General features: G+C 40.9%; 4 protein-coding genes across 4 annotated transcripts; 3 read left to right on the top strand and 1 right to left on the bottom strand.

Moving 5' to 3' along the window:
• The first annotated feature begins 112 nt into the window (after nucleotides 1–112).
• Nucleotides 113–5579, top strand: LOC116389654 (UDP-glucuronosyltransferase). Its single transcript, XM_031858529.1, has 5 exons — nucleotides 113–1080; nucleotides 1651–1782; nucleotides 1907–1994; nucleotides 2123–2342; nucleotides 3581–5579. Exons 1-5 carry the CDS (start codon nucleotides 220–222, stop codon nucleotides 3861–3863), a joined length of 1584 nt encoding a protein of 527 aa, XP_031714389.1. The 5' UTR covers nucleotides 113–219; the 3' UTR covers nucleotides 3864–5579.
• A 1031-nt stretch (nucleotides 5580–6610) lies between these two features.
• rabl3 (RAB, member of RAS oncogene family-like 3) lies at nucleotides 6611–12460 on the bottom strand. Its single transcript, XM_031858531.1, has 8 exons — nucleotides 12401–12460; nucleotides 11861–11952; nucleotides 11424–11553; nucleotides 11214–11328; nucleotides 10950–11100; nucleotides 10395–10466; nucleotides 9973–10011; nucleotides 6611–9870 (listed from the first exon to the last, which is right to left on the bottom strand). Exons 1-8 carry the CDS (start codon nucleotides 12444–12446, stop codon nucleotides 9814–9816), a joined length of 702 nt encoding a protein of 233 aa, XP_031714391.1. The 5' UTR covers nucleotides 12447–12460; the 3' UTR covers nucleotides 6611–9813.
• On the top strand, nucleotides 7632–9560 carry LOC116389656 (granzyme B(G,H)-like). Its single transcript, XM_031858530.1, has 5 exons — nucleotides 7632–7718; nucleotides 7942–8089; nucleotides 8315–8453; nucleotides 8723–8983; nucleotides 9151–9560. The coding sequence occupies exons 1-5, from the start codon at nucleotides 7667–7669 to the stop codon at nucleotides 9298–9300; spliced, it is 750 nt and encodes a 249-aa protein (XP_031714390.1). The 5' UTR covers nucleotides 7632–7666; the 3' UTR covers nucleotides 9301–9560.
• A 202-nt stretch (nucleotides 12461–12662) lies between the features above and the next one.
• gtf2e1 (general transcription factor IIE, polypeptide 1, alpha) lies at nucleotides 12663–19923 on the top strand. The gene is made up of 6 exons (XM_031858237.1): nucleotides 12663–12822; nucleotides 13180–13475; nucleotides 13627–13784; nucleotides 16285–16480; nucleotides 16779–17014; nucleotides 17863–19923. The coding sequence occupies exons 2-6, from the start codon at nucleotides 13186–13188 to the stop codon at nucleotides 18321–18323; spliced, it is 1341 nt and encodes a 446-aa protein (XP_031714097.1). The 5' UTR covers nucleotides 12663–12822; nucleotides 13180–13185; the 3' UTR covers nucleotides 18324–19923.
• The last annotated feature ends 2717 nt before the right edge of the window (nucleotides 19924–22640 follow it).

Here is a 22640-nt window from a genome sequence, read left to right as displayed (position 1 = left end):
CACAAGAGAATGATTATCCGGAGTCAAACTCTGACCAGGCAAATACCACTGGGAATATCACTTCCTCTGTCTTCCTGTGGTTATATAAAAGTCCGCCTGCAAATGCAACTTCCTGTGGAACTTGAACACACACAGACACACACACATAAAGCTATACCTCTTAACAACAGCTGCCACTAGCTCTTACAACAAGCAGGCTTGCACAACAGAAAGGAGGCAATGAGCAGCGGGGAGTGGTTTCCTGCACTGGGGCTGGTGGCCTGGCTGTGCTGCCTCAGTCTGGGTCCCGTTCAAGGGGGGAAGGTGCTGGTTATGCCTGTGGATGGGAGTCACTGGCTTAGCATGAAGATACTGGTGAAGGAGCTTAGCCAAAGGGGCCATGAGGCTGTTGTGCTGGTGCCTGAAACCAGCCTGTTGATCCAAGGCTCAGAGAGCTACAAGACTGAGATCTACCAAGTGTCCTACACCAAAGCTGAACTGGCTGCAATATTGGACCAGCTGCAGGAGGGAGTTTTCCTCAAGCCACCAGAAATCACAGATATGTTTATCGACATAGAGCGTTTGATTAACTTTACATCGATGCAGGTGAAAGGCTGCGAGAGTTTGCTGAACAACCAGCCTCTAATGAGTCAACTGAAGGGAGGGGGCTTCGATCTTGTGCTTACAGACCCCTTCCTTCCCTGCGGCTCCATCCTGGCTCACATCTTTTCCATTCCAGCGGTTTATTTCCTGAGTGGACTTCCATGTGAGCTGGATACAAAGGCTAACCAGTGCCCCTCTCCTCCTTCCTACGTTCCTGTGCCTTTCACTGGTAATACAGACATCATGACCTTCCCACAGAGAGTCAAAAACATGATGATGTCCATTTTGGAGTCCTACTTGTGCAAAATAATGTATTACGACTTTGATGAACTGGTCAGCAGGTACCTCGGAGACAACCTGACCTACAAGGACATTATTAGTAATGGCGCGATCTGGCTTCTTAGATATGACTTTACTTTTCAATGGCCCAAACCTGTCTTGCCAAACATGGTTTTTATTGGAGGGATCAATTGTGGACAGAAAGCTCCTCTGCCAGCGGTGAGTATTCAAATAATGTATGACAGATCACATCTGGATTCACTTAAGGCAAATTGTATATGTGATCTGTGTTGAGTCGGGCAAAAGCAAAACCCTTAGACGGTTATGTAATGAAAATGACAGTGAAAACCAGAAAAAAAAACAAAAAACATAAGTTCGTACTACCAGGTGCTGAAAATATAATAAAGATTTGGGCTGTTTATTATAATTGCCCAAAAATTGGCTCACTACATTGTGAAAGAACGGGTTTGTCTGCTCTTATGGAAGATTCAGTGTGTGGAATGTGAGCAAGGGAAAGCTGATTTATAGATTATGGCTAAGAAAAGAAGTGAGGGGCCCTGTTATGTTAACAGGAATCAAATACTCAAGCAAAAACAAAGGGTCGGTTGAAATAAGCACAGTCAAGATTATGCTTCTAATATTATTTAATTGGTGCTGCATACAATGTTGAATGAGTTAATTCCTTTCAATATACTTTAAAGTAATACATCACAGCAGCTTTTGGTCACTAGATCTCACTTAACATGTTTAAAAATATATTTTTTGTGTCTTTTCTAACCCCCCCTGCAGGACTTGGAGGAGTTTGTGAATGGTTCAGGAGACGACGGCTTTATCGTCTTTACCCTGGGCTCTATGGTGTCCAACATGCCCAAGCCGAAGGCTAAACAGTTCATTGATGCCTTTCGGCAAATTCCTCAAAGGGTAACAACAACCATTACAGATGAAATCGCTTTACTGAGATTCAATCCAATGACCTGCATTAGTCAATGAATGAAAAGTGCTGCAGTGGTTGGCACCATCAAAACATGTATTATTTCTGTTTCAGGTTGTTTGGAGATACACCGGAGTCTTATCAGAAGATGTACCCAAGAACGTGAGACTTATGAAGTGGTTACCTCAGAATGATCTCCTAGGTGTGTTTACTTTTAACACAGACAGTGTTATGTATTAAAACAGGCCATCGTGTATGTAAACTAATCAATGTACGTTAAACATTACCTGCATTTTGGACTGGACCTAAAATTGTTTCTGTGCTCCTCAGCCCATCCCAAAGCCAAAGTCTTCATCACTCACGGAGGTACCCATGGTATCTATGAGAGTATCTGCAATGCTGTACCCATGTTGATGTTTCCACTGTTCGGGGACCAGGGGGACAACGTAAATCAGATGGTGTCCCGAGGTGTTGCAGAGAAACTCACAATGTATGATATGACCACTGAAACCCTATTGGCTGCACTTAATAGAATCATCCATGACAAAAGGTAAGACAAGTACATGTCAATTAAAGACAATAGTCACTCATTTTGTATATGTAAATCATGAAACTCACTATGAAAGAAAAATAATTCAGTGTAACTCAACAAAACACATCCGTGAGCTCTAAGAAATGTGTTAAGTGCATTTACTTCCTCATAAAAGCCAAAAGTAAATGCAGCATTGTTTTTCATCAACGTTTACTAGCTTTAAGTTTTCTTCTTCTTTGACGTTGCTAGCGCATTTCTGCGTACCTTGGCGCATTAACACAACCCATATTACAGTGTACAGTGTGAAACCATTGGCAGGACTTTGTATCACATCACATGTGCACGTGTGTCCTTCTGTGCATGCACCAGATAAACCAAACAGGGACCTGCTCACAGAAATAACAACTCCATACGGCCACTAGAGGTCTAAAACGCCACAGAAAAAAAAATTACTCAGATGAAATTTTGAAAACCCAATAACAGACGAAAATAGACAAATTTGACACTATATACTTTACACTGTGGTATGTAAAAGAATATGTTTTATTTTCATACTTTGTCTGTCAAGTCCCTGCACAGCCACGGTCCACCCACACAGGTGTTATCACATACTTGGCCTTAGACTTCTTATCTGGACTGTGTAGGCATGTACAGGGAGTGCTTCTCCCTCACTCCTCTGTTTGTTATATGCACTCTTAACCTGTGAAGTGTTCTTGTTAATGAAAAAACGTTATGTGTGTAGTACGCATTGTCTGTACTCTGTAGATTTAACAAATGTGCTCCTTCCTCATGACACATTTGCAAAGCCTATTTTTCAAAAATGTTATTACGAAGTTACATTTTTACACCCATGTTTGCTTTCTATGTTTGTTGATGCCTTGCATGAAACCATGCTTGTACATCCACACTCATGCTACAAACAAAACAAAGACAACAAATGTGCACCATGTGACCTGCAGGCATGTGTGCATACAGTATCTTTGTGCGCATGCACAAGATAATCAAAATGGGAGCCCACCCAAAAAAGTTGCTCCATAATGCTTCTAGTAGTTAAAAGGGTTACCAATTTGCTTCTTCTGTTGTTGTTAGAAGGTGTCCTATCTTTAGACTGACATAAAGGTTTTGCATCTTATTTTAAGTTTCAGTAGTGTTTTAGGAAATAGTTGTACTTTCGTCTGTGAGGATATATACGGTAGACCGTTTGATGAACAGACCTGGAGATCATCCCATTAACTCAAAATATTACTTTTCCCCAGTTACAAAGAGAAGATAGAGACCCTGTCTCAGATACACCTGGACCGTCCTGTTGAGCCTTTGGACCTGGCTGTCTTCTGGACCGAGTTCGTCATAAGACACAAAGGAGCTGCACATTTAAGGATAGCTGCACATGACTTACACTGGATTCAGTACCACAGCCTGGATGTCTTCGGCTTGTTTTTCATAATTCTGGTCACTGTTCTGTGGGTGACAGTCAAATGCTGCATGCTCTGCACCCGCATGTGTTTCAGAAAGGGGACGCCAAAGAGAAAGCGAGACTAACATTTGTTCTATAAGTTCTGTAATGAAATAAAAAGAGGTTGAAAAAGCATGGTGCAGGGTGTGTGTGTGTGTGTGTGTGTGTGTGTGTGTGTGTGTGTGTGTGGGCGGTGTAATTGTTTTGATGATTTTATCTGTAATACTTTTTTATAACAGGCTACACAAAAAAAATCTATTTTGGAAAAACTACACTTTAGACTATTGTGATTTTGGGAAATTTGAATAAAGTTGAGTTAAATAGACACTACTTTACTTTGGAGTTTCTCCACCAGTTGGACTGTCCAGCACTGTGGTTGTGGGGTAAATGGTTTTACAGGCTGCAGGAGTTAACTTTGGTTATTGAGTGGGTGGAATAATTTACTGACATATCGCTAACAACAGCAGCTAATAGCTTAATTCGTACATTGCTTTGCTGAATTAGCCTGCTAGCAAGCTAACAACGCGCAGAATATGGGGCTTGACAATTATTCACATAAAGAGGTTTGTTAAAACTACACTGGCTGGCCAAGTGTGCTTACGTATGTGACGTATGTGCATCATACGTCATCTAAAAGCCAATTATCTTACCGTATAAAAATTGTTTATTTCATTAACATGAATGTAAATGTCTTATCTCCACACTCACTCCACCTTTTTGACGCAGGTGTGGATGTATTGTAGCTTCTGCCTAGAGAAGCAAAAAGTAACTTTCAAAGTGAGCAGAATCTGCAGTCTGTGAGCCAGGGAGAAATTATGTGTCATCTTGTATTCTAACCGAGTTTTATTTCATTTACCTGTTCTCCATCAGAGAGTGGTGTTTGTTGTCCGAAACAAGAAGAATCTCCCCATTAAACCTACTTTCAGAATGCATTCAGAGGCAAAAATAAGTGTTTCCCGGAGATTGTCATCACACATCATGAAACAAAACTGTTTAAAGTCAGCTTTGATATTCATGGCTCTATTGGAGCAAAATATGTAAGATAAAGATACCATACATAAATTGTGAAATTTGGCCTGAGGGTGTCATTTTAGGTGAATCTCCTTTTGCTGGAAAATATAATAAAATCTGTGACTTCTACTTGTTACACGGTACAGGTACACCAGACACTTCACTATTGCCACTTTCAATTTTAACATCTTAATTCTTTATTATTTTTGCTAAAATATCTAAGCACTAAAAATAGGCAACCCAAATGGTTGCTGAAGGTCTGTGCATGAAGTACAATTAATTTGGCATTGTTCATGATGCATAATGAACAATGTCAGTTTAGGGGTATTGCCTAATATTATTTTACTTGTGTTAATGCAAATATATTCTGCTACGTGAACAGAGAATCTTGCCTGAAAATAAATCAATTTATCATGAGAGCTAAATTGAATGAACAATCAAATTTATTAATAATGAACATACTATATAAATGTTATTAGGTCATATTTCTGAAACTTTCCCTCAACTGATCGTGAAGATATTCACCAATGGGCTCAAACACTGAGATTATCTGTATGTAATTATTCATTTTATTATCAATTTATTTATTTCATTAAATAAAGGCTTCTCAAACTATTTGGGTGAATGTTTCAGGCTATATTGTTGAGACTTGTGATGAGTCTGACTGATTTTTGACTTTATTGCTGGCTCTGTTGTCATGACAAGCAATCCCATGTAAAATCCTTCAAGTGTATTTACTGTTTGCACTTTTAACTACTCTACATAAAATAAAATACATGAATAAATGAAAATATTTTTGCAGGATAATCCGCTGGCCTCTATAAAATAAACGATACTGACATATTAAGTGTCATTTACGTGACATAAAAAGCTGAGTTTGTAGCTGTTGAAATGAAGAACGACTACCTGATGTCCTCCATGGTTCAATTGCTGGTCTGACATCAGATTAATACTGGAAACATCAAAGCCTGTTTCAGCTCCACCTATTCAAACGACATGCGAGAGTACCTTGTATGTGCACTTCTGTGGGGTAAACAAAAAGGTGAGGATTGCCATCGGCCCTGTTCAACTACTAGACAACCATCTGTTCCAGTATCACGTTAGCATTGGTCCATTCAGGCCAGAATTTAGATAACCTTAAAAAAAAGTGCACAATCCAGAAATAGTTGCTCATCTCTTCATTGTAGGGTTAGGGCACAATGTCCTCAGCTGCAATCTGTGTCATGCTGCTGTGCCGTGCCACATGTATTGTTAATGTCACCTCCATCTTTAAGGTATTGCGTATTGCTCTGCTTGACTGCATGTAAGGGTGAGGGTGAAACAAACCACCCTGATGGTGCAAACACATCAGAAATACTCGCATTAAATGACTGTTCCTGAAAAGACAATGAAGCAGCACCACAATGGAAACTTTGAATGACCTAAAATGTTTTCTACATGCTGCTGACTATAATTCAAAAAACGTTTTTTTAAAAGTCAGGTGAGATGCTGGTAGACAAAAGTTGTTCTCCAGAAGACTTAGCGATAAGCAATAACAATGGCAAATCTCTTCAACTTCACAATAAAAGTGTATTCACTGACCTGCCATCGTACCTGATAGTATCGCTTTACACAGAATACTGGGAGTTGTGATGGTTGTGATAGGAAGGGAATGCCATTCCTCATAAGCAATAACATGTTACAGTGCCAGAAGGAAGGTACGTGTGCTATATGAGCACTGGGCCTCTGATTTTCTCTCATGTGTATTTTCTGCAGACAAAATGCCTACAGCTCCATCCAGTGGTCAGTAGACAATAAATCATACCAACCAACATTTTGGTTTCATGTGTTTAATAATCCTCAAGTCATGATAACTTATCAAAAAGGCACGTGTGAAGGGTTAATCAGACATTTATCAACATCCCCAGAACAAGAGTGTGACCAAGTATACCACAACATTCTCTGGTATTTTCTGCAGTAAAAACAAAAATAAATTGAGGACTAATATTAGCTGCTTAAATGGACTTCTAATGTACCCCCAGATATCACATGCAGGTTCAGAAATCCACAAAGTATCTGAGGACAACGTAGTCCTGCGAAAACACCTCCAGCAGACAAGTGCTTGGCTTATCAGGATCAGTAAAGTGCTCCAAAACATTATTATTATTGTTTATAGCCTCTCTTAACACGGAATTTAAAATCAGTGAGCTTTACTCACACATTTTGACATGTATGTCTGTTTTTAAAACATGATTAAAATTAATTTTGGCCGAGAAAATACATAAGCGATAGAAATATAGATCATTATGTCTGTGTGAAGTTCAGTGTGTGAGGTGTGACTACCTTTGTGCACATTGTGGTTTACTGTAGCCTTAATACACAGTTTCCACTCGGCCATTTAGCATCTACCTTAACTCTCTTCCTTTAGAGGAAATGTAGCCTATGATGAAATAAGAAGGGAGCACATTTGTGATAGCGCACAGTAAATATGGACCTTTCAGATTTTTGGGGCAGGAAATATAGACGGTACCAGCACACAGGACCTAAACTCCTGGTCATAACTTTGTTTATTAAAACTTTCTATGTCTTTTTTTTTGTTATTCATTATTCTTTTGTCAAGGCACAAGGACACATACAGAGTTGAATTCAGTAAAGCGCTTCACATTTAAATTGTTGATGAATTAACAACAATGTATGAGCGACAAGTTGGCAGTTTTATCTAGTTTTATTAAGTGGTCTCATGCTGCAGTCAAAAGAAAAAAAGGTGTGATCTCATTTCTTCTGTGCAACAGTGACACCTGCCCACGTTTCCGTAGTGGGAGTTAGAACATTGACTACAAATGATGGCAAGGGGAGCACTTCAGCCACACTGTTCATCTTCTACTTCTGCACAACAACCATGATGCACATGTACTGCATTATCATTGTCTTGCAGCTGCTCTCCCTCACGGGTAAGATGAGACTAAATTTCTTTATTGCCGGTGGAGACATGACTATATAATAACAGCCGTTTTTAGGGATCATAGATGATCTTTAAGAAGCCTTTCTATTGTTTGTAAAGTTAAAACAAAGTCTTTAATTTAGCTTCTTTCTTTGTGTAATAATAAAAAACAATGATTTGTTTGTTTGTGTTTTGTAATCTGTGTATTAATTTACCTTCTCTCTCCATGTAAGGGGCCTCTGAGAGTGGCATAGTGGGTGGGAAGGTCGCAAAGCCTCATTCCAGGCCCTACATGGCATCACTCCAGTTTGAGGGCCAACATTCATGCGGTGGAATGCTCATTCGGGAGGACTTTGTTTTAACGGCAGCACACTGCAAACAGTGAGTTTCATATGAAAAAAATGTCACAATCAATTAACAAGTTCATGGGTACTAATTATTAGCATTTAAAGTGTTTTATTCCCATCGCTGCATACTTGTTATTTACAAAGATATGTTGGTTATTACTTTTAATGGTTTTTATTTGAAAAAGTTTAATGTTGTATGAATGCATCATTGTTAAGTATAACTAAATATTTTGACATTAATTGTGCACTTGTTTGTCAGACCTCGCATAATGACGGTGGTACTTGGAGCACATGACATAAGCAAGAAAGAGAAAAGTCAGCAATGGATCAAAGTGGCCGAGTACCATAAACATCCGAAATTCACTGGACAATACGATAATGATATCATGTTGCTTAAGGTAAACTAAAACTGTAAAAGATCATATCAAAACTTGTGTGTGTAAAAGAAAGCCTCTACAATGTATTTTGTGCACTGTAGTTGACCTCATCATCTCAGTTTCATTTTTTTGCCACGTCTTGTACGGCGTTTATGCTGCACATGGGGGTTTCACACATTTGCACTGAAGGATGTGGGTGGTGAACTGCTCAACATGCTTCATGACATGAACACACATCAGAATGTCTGACAGATGGATAAATGGTTTTCATGAAATGTTCTCTTTCACAGCTAAAAAACAATGCCAGTCTGACGAGGTATGTGAAGGCCATCGGACTGCCTAAGAAAGACGGGAAAATCCCAGCCAACATCAACTGCGCCGTTGCCGGCTGGGGCAGAACCGGTGCCAATGAGCCGTCCTCAAATGTACTGAGGGAGGCCAAGGAGAAAATACAATTCAGCTCTGAGTGCAAAAGTATATGGCAACAATTCTTCAATTCTGAGCAAATGATCTGCACCAAATTGGACAAAAAGATGGGAGGGGTTTGCCAGGTAATCTAACAGTATTTAAAGCAGGGCAGCAAATAAGTAACCGACCATTATACACATCAAAATACATCAATAATGCTGAAAACATGGAGAAAAATGTTTTATTTTATTAATCAAAAAGAAGTGCAATCGTTTTTTTCAATCAACTCTGTCTGTTGTCTTTTTCTTAGGGGGATTCCGGGGGACCACTTATCTGCAACAGTAAGCCTCAGGGTATAACGGCTTTTACCCTGAAAGATGATTGCAATAATCCCAAATATCCCCACGTCTTCACTAAAGTCAATTTCTTTCTCCCGTGGATTAAGAAAGTGATGAAGTGATTGGGGAATGTTGCATGAGCCACGGCTCTGAGGCCACGGTTATTGTCCTTTCCTCACTTGCTTATTGAACAACATGGCAAACATTTAGTGAATCAATGGTCTTGGTTTTGAAAAAGAATTCATGAAGCAAATGTTTTGCATGTGAAAAAAATGACAAATGACAAATGAATTGGAATTAAAAACTTGGTGATTTAACACAAATTTTCACTGTTCATATATATAGCATGTGCCTCTTACCTTTTAAAATAAATCATCTTACTATAAAGCTTGTTTCTTCATTTTTGTGCTTAGCTCCCTTTTGCAAAGTTGTCAACTATGTACATATGTATCTTCATCATTCTATTAGTTACTCATTATATTTAATCTAATCAAATTATTATAATTCATTAACAAACATCCCAACAGATGACAAAGGTGAGATTAGCGGGGGTGGAGGGAAGTACATCAGTGTGATGGTTTACTTGTGATGTTAGAGCCCAGAGGCATTGCCTCCAAACCACACCACAGCTATTGTCAGTCATAGTGCAAACTTTTGAAGTTGAACCGTTTTCTGTCTGTGAAACCCGCCATCTGCAGAGAAAGTGAAAGAGACGTGCGGTTTTAAAAAGGAACAGTCACAAACTGAATTCCTATCACCGACACAGAAATAAAGACTAGAAATGTAAAACTCACCTGAGTCGGGTCTCTTGTGAAATATCTCTTCTCTATTACCTGTTAAGGAGATAGAGATTGAGAGGCTGAGAGGCTTTTTAAATACAAAACTCACATATGCACATTGAAACAGGCAACTTTGCACTAAAAAGACTAATGTTAGAAGTTACCCACTGGGTACAAAACAAGAATAAAGGAAATGACATCATTTTCTTACTGCTGTCTGTCAAGTATCTTTACATCATACATAATGCCACACAATTAGGATTACTGTTTAAGTATGTTAATCTACTAAAGAAATAATACCCTTTAGAGTAACTATGCCTACTTGACAAAGTCAAAGTTGTTTGAAATGCTGTAATATTCATGTTGAAATTCAATTTACCAACAAAAAGGCATTGTATACATATACACATATATACCCAGAACTGTGGGTTCCTCACCTTGTCAAAGAACCTGCTAAGCTTCACTGCATTGGATGTGCCTGCAGCGAGGTATCTCGGGTTGGTGCAGTCCTGAGAAAACAAAACAGCACTTCAGCCACAAACCTGAGAGAAATTGAGTCTTTTCTTTCTCAGGGGAAATCTTAAAACTGCGTGTGTACAGTGCGTTTGTGATTGTAGCTTCTTTCAAATTGGTCTGATGCCGTATGTTTTTCTTTACATAAAAAATAAATAAATAAACAATCCTGATAAAGATTGAATGAGTGAATAATGTCCGACTCAGCTCTATTATCCAGCAGTGCTGCCACTGTGGTGAGAACGAGAAGCAGCTTTGTGCTCTCGTTTTGTGTATCAGACGCCAAAATACCACCGAAGCATTGCAGCTTTATTTATAATGGTCTTGTTATAGTCAAACAATGGTTTTGTGGAACATTTCTGTAACAGAGACCAATGTTTGAATGATATTGTAACACATAGATGAAGCCAGTAATGCCACAGATTACATTTAAAATGGGCTTAAGATCAGAGCCTGTAGGAATTAAAAAGATGACCTACGAGATTGATCTCCTCTGCATTGAAGTCTTCAGACAGGAAGGCCGTCCGTGTGAGAACTTCATTGCGTTTGGTCTCTGCGATCTGGTCAAACTTGGTGCCAATCAGCAGCAAAGGCACCGAGTTCTCAGCAAACTGCTCTCTGTCGTAGTCACTGCAGGGAGGAAACAACGTGACCTCAGGATCCAACATTTAAACTCACAATGTAATATATATATATATATAACACCCCATGAAATCAAACAATACCATCACACGTCTACTCACCCATTTGAGACGATAACTCCTGTTGGAGAAGAATCCTTGTTTAAAGCTTCTAGTGACCAGCGGTAGAGATTCTGAGACGATTTCTTATTTGTTAAATCGTGTACCAACATAATTCCTGGGAAAAGAGAAGAAAAGACAATGACACAATTAAATATCAGCAGCCTTAACGATTCCAGATTTCCTTAAATAATCATATAAAATCGTCTTTACCATTAACTGAATTGTAAAAGACAGCTCTGGTGCTTTTGATACTGCTGGCACTGCCAAGAGATCCTCCGACATCCCAGAGTTCAATGTAGTAGGTTTTCTCTTCCGGGGTTCCCTCCTTATAGTCCTGGACCTGGAGTTGAATAGTTATTTTAAACCTTTGATTATTTTGTCCTCTGAGCATCTGTAACATGTGACTGCTCTGCTAATTTCTATCTGACATGAGTGTTTTGAATCATCGGTGGAGGAAAGTAACGAAATGCATTTACTCAAATACTGTAGTTAAATACAATGTTCAGGTACTTGTACTAAGTATTTTTTGCTACTTCATTCTTCTACTCCACAACAATTCAGAAGCAAATATTGTACGTCAGAAAAAAATACACATTTTAGACCTTATCTCAATCAAGCTTTGTAAATCAGGTGTTCAACCTGCTTACCCGAACATCCACAGAGCAACCAACAGTCCATGATGGATTTCCTAACACCTGATTCTGGCACAGCAGATGGACCAAGGAAGACTTGCCCACCCCTGCAAAAGATAATGTGGGTGAATGGATCAGTATAAACTCATGCAATGACGTTTTTTTCCCTGTAGATCATATTCTTTGGCTTTCAGTCTTGATGTAATAGTTACTACTGCTGATTGCAAGACAGGCGTGGTTTGCTTGTATATGACACACGCCTCCATTGTAAAAACAGTTCAGTGTAACATATCCTCAGTTCCTATCAAAGCACGATCAGTAAATATCTTTAACGAGCTGTTGGATGCATTTGCCGGTCCACTTTTATTCCTAATTCAACAGTAGACTCGACCATGAAGCTGCGTATGCAGGTTTACAGAGTAACTACTACACTACTACATAATTTTAAAGATGACAAGGGTTGTAACCCGGTTGATATTTACCCAGAACAAACGTATATATATTTACAAATATGCATTCAAGTTCACGTTAGAGTCTGAATGGTATGAAACTTACCGGAATCTCCTAAGACTAGTACTTTTACCCTGTCAAGAGAAGCCATTCTTGTTTTTGTGACAGCGGCGTCCCGGAAGACAATAGTGGAAACTCCGCCCACAAATATTATTTGTCTAATCTGATTGGTTCCCAAGAAAATAAGGAAGACGCAGAGCCATTCGTCAAAATGTATGTCGATCAACAATCCTTTGCTCCTATTGGCTATTGAGTGCAACTGGTACGCCTTTGTTATGGTTCTGGTATTATTTCCGGGGTTGACTTCTCAAGTAAATCATGAAGCATGCTAGCTAACCTGAAGCGGTTTAAACATTCAGAAGTACAAATGTTTCAAGTGAGCTTAAGCTGTGTTTGTTAGAGACAAAGTCGGCGATGACCTAAGGAAGCGGTGGCTTTGTCGTATTGGTAGAACACACCGTTAAAGAGTAAGTTATCGGCCAGGGTTGGTGTTAACTAGCTACATGTTGGCTGCAACGTTGAGTTTAGCGAAAGTTAGCATACGGCATCATCTGCGAGCTAGTCCGCTAAATGAAAAGATAGCCGTAAAGTGCTTAAACGTTAACAGCTAAATATAATACCCTTACTATTAGTTATGGTCGCTGCTAACTTGCTGCATTAGTCATGGTGATATATCTTTGTTTGAGTTGTCTAATGGTAAGATAATGCGGATTTAGGCTCAATTCTTCCACTTTCTGATGTCCTTTAATGTTTCTCGTCCCTTCAGAATCGCTCAACAGTTCTCATCTCTCTCTCTCTCTCTCTCTCTCTCTCCCCCCCCACAGCACAAGATGATAGAACCAGAGGTACTGACTGAGGTTCCTGCAGCACTGAAGCGGCTAGCCAAGCAGGTCGTACGGGGTTTCTATGGAGTGGAACACGCCTTGGCCCTGGATGTGCTCATTCGCAACCCGTGTGTACGAGAGGAGGACATGCTGGAGCTGCTCAAGTTTGATCGTAAACAACTGCGATCAGTACTCAACACCCTGAAGGCAGACAAGTTTGTGAAGTGTCGCATGAGAGTGGAAACGGCCCCCGATGGCAAGACAACAAGGCACAACTACTACTTCATCAACTACAGGTGGTTATTATCTGTTTTGTTTATAGAGTAAACATTGTCTTTTAACGCCTGGGGAGAGTTGTGTGTGAGACTGTGTGCTTTTCTTTTATCAGCCCATGCCAACATCTTGAATACTACAAAGCTTTACCGACCTGCTTCTTTTTTTTTTTAGGGTCTTGGTCAACGTGGTGAAGTATAAATTGGATCATATGCGACGGCGCATCGAGACGGATGAGCGAGACTCCACCAACCGAGCCTCCTTCCGGTGCCCCTGCTGCTTCTCCACCTTCACGGATCTCGAGGCCAATCAGCTGTTTGAACCAATGACAGGTAAACAGTCAAATTATCTACCACAGTGATTTTCAACCACACCAGTGCACACCAGGACTAAGTAATCCAATACTCTTCCATGCCAGTGGGTGGCAGCAGGTAGAGCAATAATGACCGTGTTAATTTAAGACGGTTGCGGTGACGAACAGCGATGGAGAAATATTTGAAAAGGAAAAATGCAGACTCTGAACTGGGCCCCGGACAACATTCTAACGGGGATGAAAAGCCTTGTGAGATGAGCTTTTCAAGCATGACTGCTATAAAAAAAACTAAAAACAGAGAGCGACTGAGAGCTGTTGAGGAAGAGCTTTGTGTTGCCTTTCTTCAGTTTCTGCCAGGATATCAGCTTTGTGTTCATCTAAACATTGAGGGACTTGTCATTAAATTGTCAGCATATATGCTGTATTATGCTACAATGTGTCATTTTGTGGCAAAAATGTACCGCGGCTCAAAAAAGGTTGAAAAACGCTGATCCTTCAGGCTATTAGTTGTTGGTTTTTTTGTGACCAACGCCGTTCAATTTCAGTGCTGCCTGATAATGAGCCCGTGTCTGTAGAAGACATTTACTGCTCTCTCATGACCACACTACCACTGTGCAGTTGTATGTGCTTCGAAAGAAAAATCAATCGTAGACGATTAAAAGAACACTGAGATGTGCTCTCAAAGACCCGTCGACACCAACATCACTTGCACAAGACGAGGTTTATGACAGGGGAGGAGAATGAGCATCTAAAGCCATCTGTGTTCCTGGGGATGAAGCCCATTGCAGGTTGTGGCTTCTTGCTACCAGCAAAAATAAAAGATTTAGAAAAAGGAAGAGTATTATAATAAAGAAGAACATGAGATTCAGTGTAGCTATGTCACCCGATCAGTACGTGATAAGTAATCTAGTCCATATATTTGCTAGTGTGGCTATTTACCCCAAATTAAACTGAGGAATTGAATACCTGGCAAATCTTTTGATTAGATGAGTTTTGGTTACATTTAAATGTTTTCTAGGTTAGGTTGTCTTCGGTAAAATTAAATGTTTCCAAATTGTCTTTTAAGCATATTTGAAATGACTTCCTATCACAGCAAAAGGCCTGAAGCACAATCGTACTTTGATTCTCGCCCTGCCTCAATACGGGCTGGCAGCAGTCCAGAACCGTGCTACTAAGTGGACATCACATCACTCACTTATCACCATTATGCTGTGTTTGACGAGTGAGTAAGAGAAGCAACCAGCAAGTCATCTTAGGCAGAGTGTGGGTGTGGACATGCAGAATTCAAAGGAAAGATGAAGCTGAATAACCATTAACAGTAGACGTAGACTCACACATGCTTCTGAATTCATAAGTCGATTGACATAACTAAGACTTGACCAACTTACTTAAGTCGCCAGTGCTTTCTCTGTTGAATTTGAATTTAAGTTATCCAGTTTCCTCTTGATTCAAATAACACATCTCCTGATTATGTCAGAGGGTCAGGTTGTAAGACTGGTTATTTTAGAATAAAAACAGAAGCATGTGGGCATATTTGCATTTTCAGGGATGAGTTGTAAACACTTTAGCCCCAAAATGCAACACAAAACTAGTTTAAGGAAATAAATTGCCCAATAACGCCACACTGGATGATACATGCATAGCTTCTCATTCCCAGCTTCATGCTACTGTTTTGGAGCCGTCAGCATCTTCCCGGCGTCTTGCCAAATTCCTTTGCACTTGTCTCTTGTTTCAACATATCTCAACTGGTATCAAATGTGGCTGCGGAGGCAGTAACCCTGCACCCTGACAGAGGCTGACAAAAAGATTACCTGGAGCTCACACAGTGGTAGTCTGAGAGACCGGTGGCTTCTTCTTTACTAATTCCACCTGACATGTAGACTCACTCACTCACTGACTCACATATTCATTTCCCATTTATTGAAACTGAAATCAGCCAGAGAAGCAGATGGCCGAACATGGCCTTCTCTTACTGGTGGAAAGGAGGTCCCGAAGAGAAAGATCATTAACAGCAAGGCATTGTTGTTTTGGGTAGAAGTACACCTATTACCTGAATGTTTAATGGAAAGTGGAAGTGAGGTATCGCAGGATTGCTTCATCAATCATAATAGTGGACGTGCAGTAGTCCGCATAAAACCCTCAAATCACAGCAAATAGAGTGGTGGTATATTGTTGCACACCTTTAACCTCAATAACAGACATATACAGTACATCTAAAGATCAAAGGGCAACCACTCAGTGAGGAAGTGCTCATGATTATCCGTTTATCTGTATCTAGAGTCATGCAAGTGTGTTCATTTTTACTGAAGGAAACCGCATCACATTCCCAACTATGCTAAATTTCTGCAAGTAGTTTTTTTTTGCAAAGTTGGTTTACAGCCTGCGGCTTTGGGCTGAAATGAAAAGCAGTGCCCTACAGGCATACCCCAAGGTTGTGGGTAACGCAGTGTGTGCTTCGGTCAGGTAAGTAACCAGAACATCCCCCGTTGTTGTAAACGTATATCTGTCTTCACCCATAGGTACATTTCGCTGCACCTTCTGCCAGACGGAGGTAGAGGAGGACGCGTCTATCTGTACTGATGGCAGGACGATGGTGGCACGCTTCAATGAGCAGATCGAACCCATCTATGCGCTGCTGCGCGAGACCGAAGATGTTAACTTGTCTCAGGATCTGCTGGAGCCGGAGCCCGCTGAGATCCCTGCCCTCAAACAGAGGTCAGCGTCTCATAAACCTCACGCTCTGCTTACTAAATACTTATTCTCCTCAGTCAGCCAGTCTTCACGAGTCAGCATTTTCACTGACAACAAATGGGATGTTCACCTCTGTCAACTGCATTAATGGCCTCACTGATATTGGTTCAACTTAATAACTGTTTGTGCAATGAGGGAATTCAATTCTATTACACAGGAATGTAACATATTTAGCTTGAGAACACATGTGCACACTCAATGTTTCATGTTTAAACATGATAGTTTGTCAGTTTAAAGGATGTTTACTGAATCTTTCCTCTAGCCGTGAACGTGCTGCTGCAGCAGCCGGAGCGCACTTGGGCCCACACCGTGAAGCCTGGTCGAACAAAAGCTCGTCTTACGCTGACATGTACACCCAGAATGTGGTTATCAGCATGGAGGAGCAGGAAGACCAGCTGAAGAAGGCCAAGGAAGGCAAGGCACCGAAGGAGAGGCCCGTCTGGTTGACCCAGAGCACCGTGCAGGGTGCTTACAGCGAGCCCGACATCATCAAGAACAGTAAGTGAGAGGTTCTTACGAAAACACCCGTCAAGCACTAACCAGTCAATATGTAGATTTCACACTAATCTGATGGCAGAAGGCTTTTGCTTGTAGATAAATCACTTTCAATTTTGTGAGTTGAAGTATGAAGAATTGCTCTCCTGAATGCTGTTTTCACACGTCGTCATCTATAAATTCTATTGCCTGCTGAATGCACTGGGTTTTCCAGTAGTAAGATGATCGGATGGACAAAGACGAGCCTAATCAAGACCCACACCTTTCACTGCTCTTCTGTGACCTTAAGTTCCAATCCCTGTTCTGTTTGCAGTCAAAACGGGGCGACTACAGGTCAACCCAGGTTATCTCCCTCGGTCAGACGCTTCACCGTGCTATCTTATTCTGACATTGTTTCTCCACCCAAGGGCATGCAGCAATCAGGCCTGGCCAGACTCCCATTGAACCGTAATTGCTTAATTGAGATAATCAGGGGCCTGATTAGTGCATGGCTGAGCAAGAATTTCTCATTAATAAAATGTATTCTGTGGAAATTGCAAAAATTATGCCTTCTGAATATCCTGTGTGGTCTCTGTGGATCTGTCTGTAATGATGATGATGGAAACAGACATGACATCCGGAGATGACGTGGTGTACGTAAAGTACGCTAAAGCTGCTATAAGGACTAGCTTGATGAGGCTGGAGCCGAGACAGGCCGACCGTGTCTTGTTGTCTGGTTCCAGGCACAAATTTAGAAGTACTTAGCAATGTTTCGTAATGTTCTAAAAGTTCCAGAAGAATTAACAAGAACGAGTGATTTCAGAAGTGAATATATTTCTAATTTGAATGAGCAATTGTTTTTGTTTTCCCAGGTGGAGACGTTGCACCCGTAGCCCAGGACGGAGCAGCAGGTCACGGAATAGGTCAGGCAGATGAAAATGAGGAAGTGATGCGTGCCCTGCTCATCCACGAGAAGAGAGGTGCGGCAGCAACAGGTGGAGGCGGAGCAAGCGCTGCTACCAAGGGGTCCTCCTCCTCCAAAGCCAAAGCCAAAGCCAACGCCAGCGACTCGGAGAGCGACACCAGCGAATCGGAGGACGACTCTCCCGCAGTTCCCCCCGCCGCCGCAGCTGCTCAGCATCAGGTCGAGGAGGAAGAGGACGACGACGAGTTTGAGGAGGTGGGGGATGAGCCAATGGTGATGGTCGGAGGCAGGCAGTTCTCCTACCGAGAGGTCGGCCAGAGGCCGGAGCTAGTGGAGCAAATGTCTGCGCAGGAGAAGGAGGCCTACATTGAAATGGGACAAAACCTCTTCCAGGACATGTACTTCTGAACACACACTTGTGTATATACACACACGTACATTCACACACTCATTATCAACAGTTTGATGGATTGGCTATGAGTTCCCCAAAGTTTACTTCTGCTGTCTCTCACTGTCAGTGACGTCTGAGAGTTTGTGGACACAACTTCTCAAGAACAAAACAAGATGCCGCTCAAGAAGTATTTACAGTCGGCTTTATGCTCTTGCGTTATAAGAACCAATGACATGCTCTGACTGTGTTGCCCAGGTGATCACGCCTTTAGTATTCTGTCCTCCAGTATTTTTTTTTTATTCTCGGTCATCAGCCCAGAAGGGAGCTGGCCAGCAGTTTGTGCACCGAGTGCCAATTTGTTTTTGTTTTTGTTAATCTGAAATGAAAATAAAACGGACTAACAGGCTGTCTACTCCAGTTATGTTTTAAACGTGTTGCCCAGTCATGCTTCTCTCATGCATCTGACTGGCCAGATGTGCTTCAAATGTAATCAATGCAGCTGTCAGTATAACACTGAAGGATTGAAGCTGCTGCTGTGCTGCTTTCACGGGTAGAAAAGGCGCTGGGTTTAGTATTTTCTGTTTTTCAGATCAGACCGGATGTATAAGCTACAAGAGGATAGGGATGAACTGTAGAGGTTTACAGTAAAACATTTGTTACTCTGAACAATGTGTAATCATAAAACTACTGCAGTACAGCAATATGCATGGACAGGCATACATAGACACAAGCAGTTCAGAATGTAAAAGTAAGGGGGCACTGTGACATCTGTCTTCTCACATAGTGAACAAGACAGACTCTATTTAGTGTTTGGAATTATACTAGCACTCAACTATACCCCAAAGCTGTTTACAGGAGGGCCTCAATGTTCCTCACCATGCTCATGTGTCTGGATATGACTCCATGCTGCAACATGGACCGATGTTAGATCTGATCTGTTATCAGCCGTTTGCTACGAAGCAAGCATGAGCGTTCCTATCAAACCATCTTAGCAGCAAAAGATATGAGATGTAAACCATGATGAAACGAGGGGAGTGCATCATTTTGAATTCAGTTTTTTTTTTTATTCTTGATTATATTATCCTCATGATAATACATTTTACATTTCTCCCTCTGACGCACACGTTAGACGCATAGTTAAACTAATGTGATGCTCTCATTGCAGTCAACTAATGTGCTTATGTTCCCTACTGTAAAAAATAGTTTTCACTATTTGTGTGTTACAAATCCTTTCTTATACAGCAGCAGTTAGGGAAAGTAATGTTTCACTTATCATAAAATAAGCTGTGCAGGAATATTACTGCCATCACTGATACTCAGATGGTGGTGCTACAGGGTTTGATTTACCATTAAAAAATGAGCTGCTCAACCTGATAACAGATTTCATATAGTAAAAATAAAGAAATTGTGAGTTTAAAAAATTGCATCTAATGCGTATCCAAATCTAGTCAGACTCGTCAGCGTGTTATTCTGTAATCAAGGATGGTGCAGCTATTATAGAGGCCGATGGCATAATCGAGATGATAGACGTTCATATGTGGAAGCTTGATTTCAGGAGAAATTGAAGGAAAGAATCCAGGGCAAGATTGACAGGCTCTGGGGAAAAATAACATGCAATAACATTCCACTCCGTTGTGGTATCCTCCCAGCGAGACCATTCCTGTCTTGTCTGGTCACATCCGGATGACAGTTATTCACTGAGGCAGTCCCTACGGGGCAAACACACTCTTAGTTTTCCTCTAGATGTGCTCCAGCTGGATTTAGGCTATTTTGTTATGTGGCTTTCCAAATACGGACTGCCTTGATGTAACCTCAGTAACCCACGGCACTGGGTCACCTTCTCATAATGGGGGGGCAATTTCCCCTCAAATCTAGAGTCCGAAAACAGACGTGAACCTGGCATTTACAGAAAACCGGCCTTTTCAAATACAATGTTAAATGTTACACCTGTGATGTCATGGGGCCTGCTGAAGCAACATCACCCCTCTCTCTTCTTTTTGAGCAATATATATTAAAAAAAATATCCAATTATTGGCTGTAATCATTTCACATGAATCATCACAACTCTGGTGTGTGATTTGATTGTGCTCTAGTCTCACCTTTACACCCTTTACACTCGCATAATGTAAGCTGGATTTTCATATGAATTGCAGTGTGATTCAATGAACAATACATATATAGCTGACTTAAAAAAAAAAGGTAAGTCCATAAACACTAAAAGGGTTTACTTCCTTGAGAGCATGTATGACAGCAATGTTAATAAACACCTGCTCATACACAGTATTACATGTGTAAAGTTAAACTTTTAGTTGCAGCTGAAGAAAGCTAATTAAGTGTGCATAAAATGGCTTTTCCTGAACCTGAATATCAGCCCTCCAGACTTCCGGACATCAGTCAAAGGAACTGTAACATGTCTGAAGTGCTATCCATTATCACGTCAAGTCTGCACCAGTGCTGGGCTGTGAAAGATGAAATCATACGGTATATCACACCTTAGTCATAGTCATATACAATCAAGCTGGGGTATGAAAGGTGTTTCTAAAAATCCAAAATCATTGAGAATGAACACCTGATGGCTCCACTGAGGTTTTAGCCTCTTTTAGCTCTTGTTTTGGTTTTAAATGTACCGTGTGCTCTAACACCAACCCCCCTGTAGGCAACCTTTTCTAGCAAAAATGCTCTGATGAGCGTGTATGCTACCTGCCCATTTCCAAAGGCAGACAGGCAAAGTTATTAAGTGGGAGGTGATTGGCGAACATAGTCCATTAGCTTAATACTCAGACATTTATCTCAGGAGATGGTTAGAGTAACAAACCAGTGGATAATGCATTTGTCAGGTGGCCTGATGATTGCAAATGAATGCTAATGGTTCTCCACGTCTAAAGTGTAAGTAGGTAACGACTCCAAAGGCCAAAGATGAATTCAAAGCAGCTTCAAGGAGATCAAGCTACGAGATAATTGCCTGAAAAACAGCAGATAAGGTTGCACTGGTGAGCAGTGCTTGGTGTTGATAATGTAGTTCAGATACTATTATATTATATATCATTTATATGTGACCACAGGACATCCTGTTCATCATGCTGGAGGGTAGCACTGGTGATAGGTACACCAAATCCTGTGTATTAGCTCGGAAAAAATAAAATAATCTATGGGCGCATTAGATGGTGAAAATGTCAAGCTCTGCAGAGAAGCTTGGTGAGGCCTGACACCTCTGGCGCCCTACAAGTCCATATATTCCTTTTAAGTTAGAGGATGGACACCTGTAGGGCAGAGCCTCAAAGGTCAGGATGAAAACAGGACCTGGCCTCATTAAAGCATATCCCACCCTTCCAGACAGCTCAATTAAAACCTAACCTCATGCTGTGCTATTGATCTGCCAAGGCAAGCCTGAGTGTGAGGAGATAGGCTGGGTTAGAAGGGCGAACAGAACTCAGTCGGGAATCTAAAAGCTGTATAAAATCATGGGACCTTGAGGATCTGATATGGCGTTAGTGAGAGGTGCTAATAGGTTAATGTGAGTTAATGAATTTAAACAAATAAATATCAGATTTAATGTCAGCTCTCTCCTGTGGACGCTTTTATTGTTGTGTTTTTCCTCTCTGCATTAATGTTTACTAATCGGGACACAAATATTCATAAATGCATGTGAGCTCATTTGTCTGCGAAAGAAAGAGAATAATTAAACAGAGGCGGAGTCAAGGTTGAGATCGAGGGAGTGAGCGGAATTTCACTGGGACAGGATTTGGAAGGGTGTGGTGTATAACAGTTTTGTGTGTGTGTCTGTGTGTGTGTGTGTGGGCGGAGACTCTCAAAAGGCAGTCGTATGACTGCTGCTTCACGAGGTTTGCCTGAGAAGATTACATAAGTATCGATTGCTTAGAGGTGTCTCTGTCACTCTTCATCCAATGAAGCCTGAAGATTAACCACTCAGTGATCAACCCTGTTTTGTCGGTCTGTCATTCAGCCTGCAATTCTCTTTCATCATTTTCTTTGAAATCTGAGATCTCATAAGAAGTTGAGACAATCTAATCTATCCATTTATCTTTATGGGCGTTGTGGGACGTGCAGGTGAAGACATTTTAAGATTAAAGAGGTTTTCACATGCAAGCTCAAATTTCTCTTTAACACTATTGAATTCTACATACCACTTTATTAGAACATTTACGGCACTGTTACAGGTGGAAAGCAATGCAGCTGACAAAATTCAACATGGCTGAACAACTAAACTATTACAAAACCTACTACATCTTGAACTGTGGTAGCGCTGCACACTTTACACCATCGTGGTGAAGCTCCTAACTGCCAGGTAAAAAACAATACAAACAACGGCAACA

This window comes from Anarrhichthys ocellatus, unplaced genomic scaffold, assembly GCF_004355925.1.
Source record: "Anarrhichthys ocellatus isolate YVR2014 unplaced genomic scaffold, GSC_Weel_1.0 scaffold20, whole genome shotgun sequence".
NCBI classification, from domain to species: domain Eukaryota; kingdom Metazoa; phylum Chordata; class Actinopteri; order Perciformes; family Anarhichadidae; genus Anarrhichthys; species Anarrhichthys ocellatus.
This window is presented reverse-complemented; position numbering and strand designations above follow the sequence as displayed.

Coding starts and splice junctions, on each gene's coding strand:
- LOC116389654 (XM_031858529.1), top strand. CDS start 220: ATGAGCAGCGGGGAGTGGTTTCCTGCACTGGGGCTGGTGGCCTGGCTG. Junction 1,995..2,122: donor ACCTCAGAATGATCTCCTAG/GTGTGTTTACTT, acceptor TGTGCTCCTCAG/CCCATCCCAAAGCCAAAGTC. Junction 2,343..3,580: donor AGAATCATCCATGACAAAAG/GTAAGACAAGTA, acceptor ACTTTTCCCCAG/TTACAAAGAGAAGATAGAGA.
- gtf2e1 (XM_031858237.1), top strand. CDS start 13,186: ATGATAGAACCAGAGGTACTGACTGAGGTTCCTGCAGCACTGAAGCGG. Junction 13,476..13,626: donor TACTACTTCATCAACTACAG/GTGGTTATTATC, acceptor TTTTTTTTTTAG/GGTCTTGGTCAACGTGGTGA. Junction 13,785..16,284: donor GCTGTTTGAACCAATGACAG/GTAAACAGTCAA, acceptor CTTCACCCATAG/GTACATTTCGCTGCACCTTC.
- LOC116389656 (XM_031858530.1), top strand. CDS start 7,667: ATGATGCACATGTACTGCATTATCATTGTCTTGCAGCTGCTCTCCCTC. Junction 7,719..7,941: donor GCAGCTGCTCTCCCTCACGG/GTAAGATGAGAC, acceptor TCTCCATGTAAG/GGGCCTCTGAGAGTGGCATA. Junction 8,984..9,150: donor AGATGGGAGGGGTTTGCCAG/GTAATCTAACAG, acceptor TCTTTTTCTTAG/GGGGATTCCGGGGGACCACT.
- rabl3 (XM_031858531.1), bottom strand. CDS start 12,446: ATGGCTTCTCTTGACAGGGTAAAAGTACTAGTCTTAGGAGATTCCG. Junction 11,101..11,213: donor GGAGTTATCGTCTCAAATGG/GTGAGTAGACGT, acceptor TCCTCCCTGCAG/TGACTACGACAGAGAGCAGT. Junction 10,467..10,949: donor ATGCAGAGGAGATCAATCTC/GTAGGTCATCTT, acceptor TTGTTTTCTCAG/GACTGCACCAACCCGAGATA.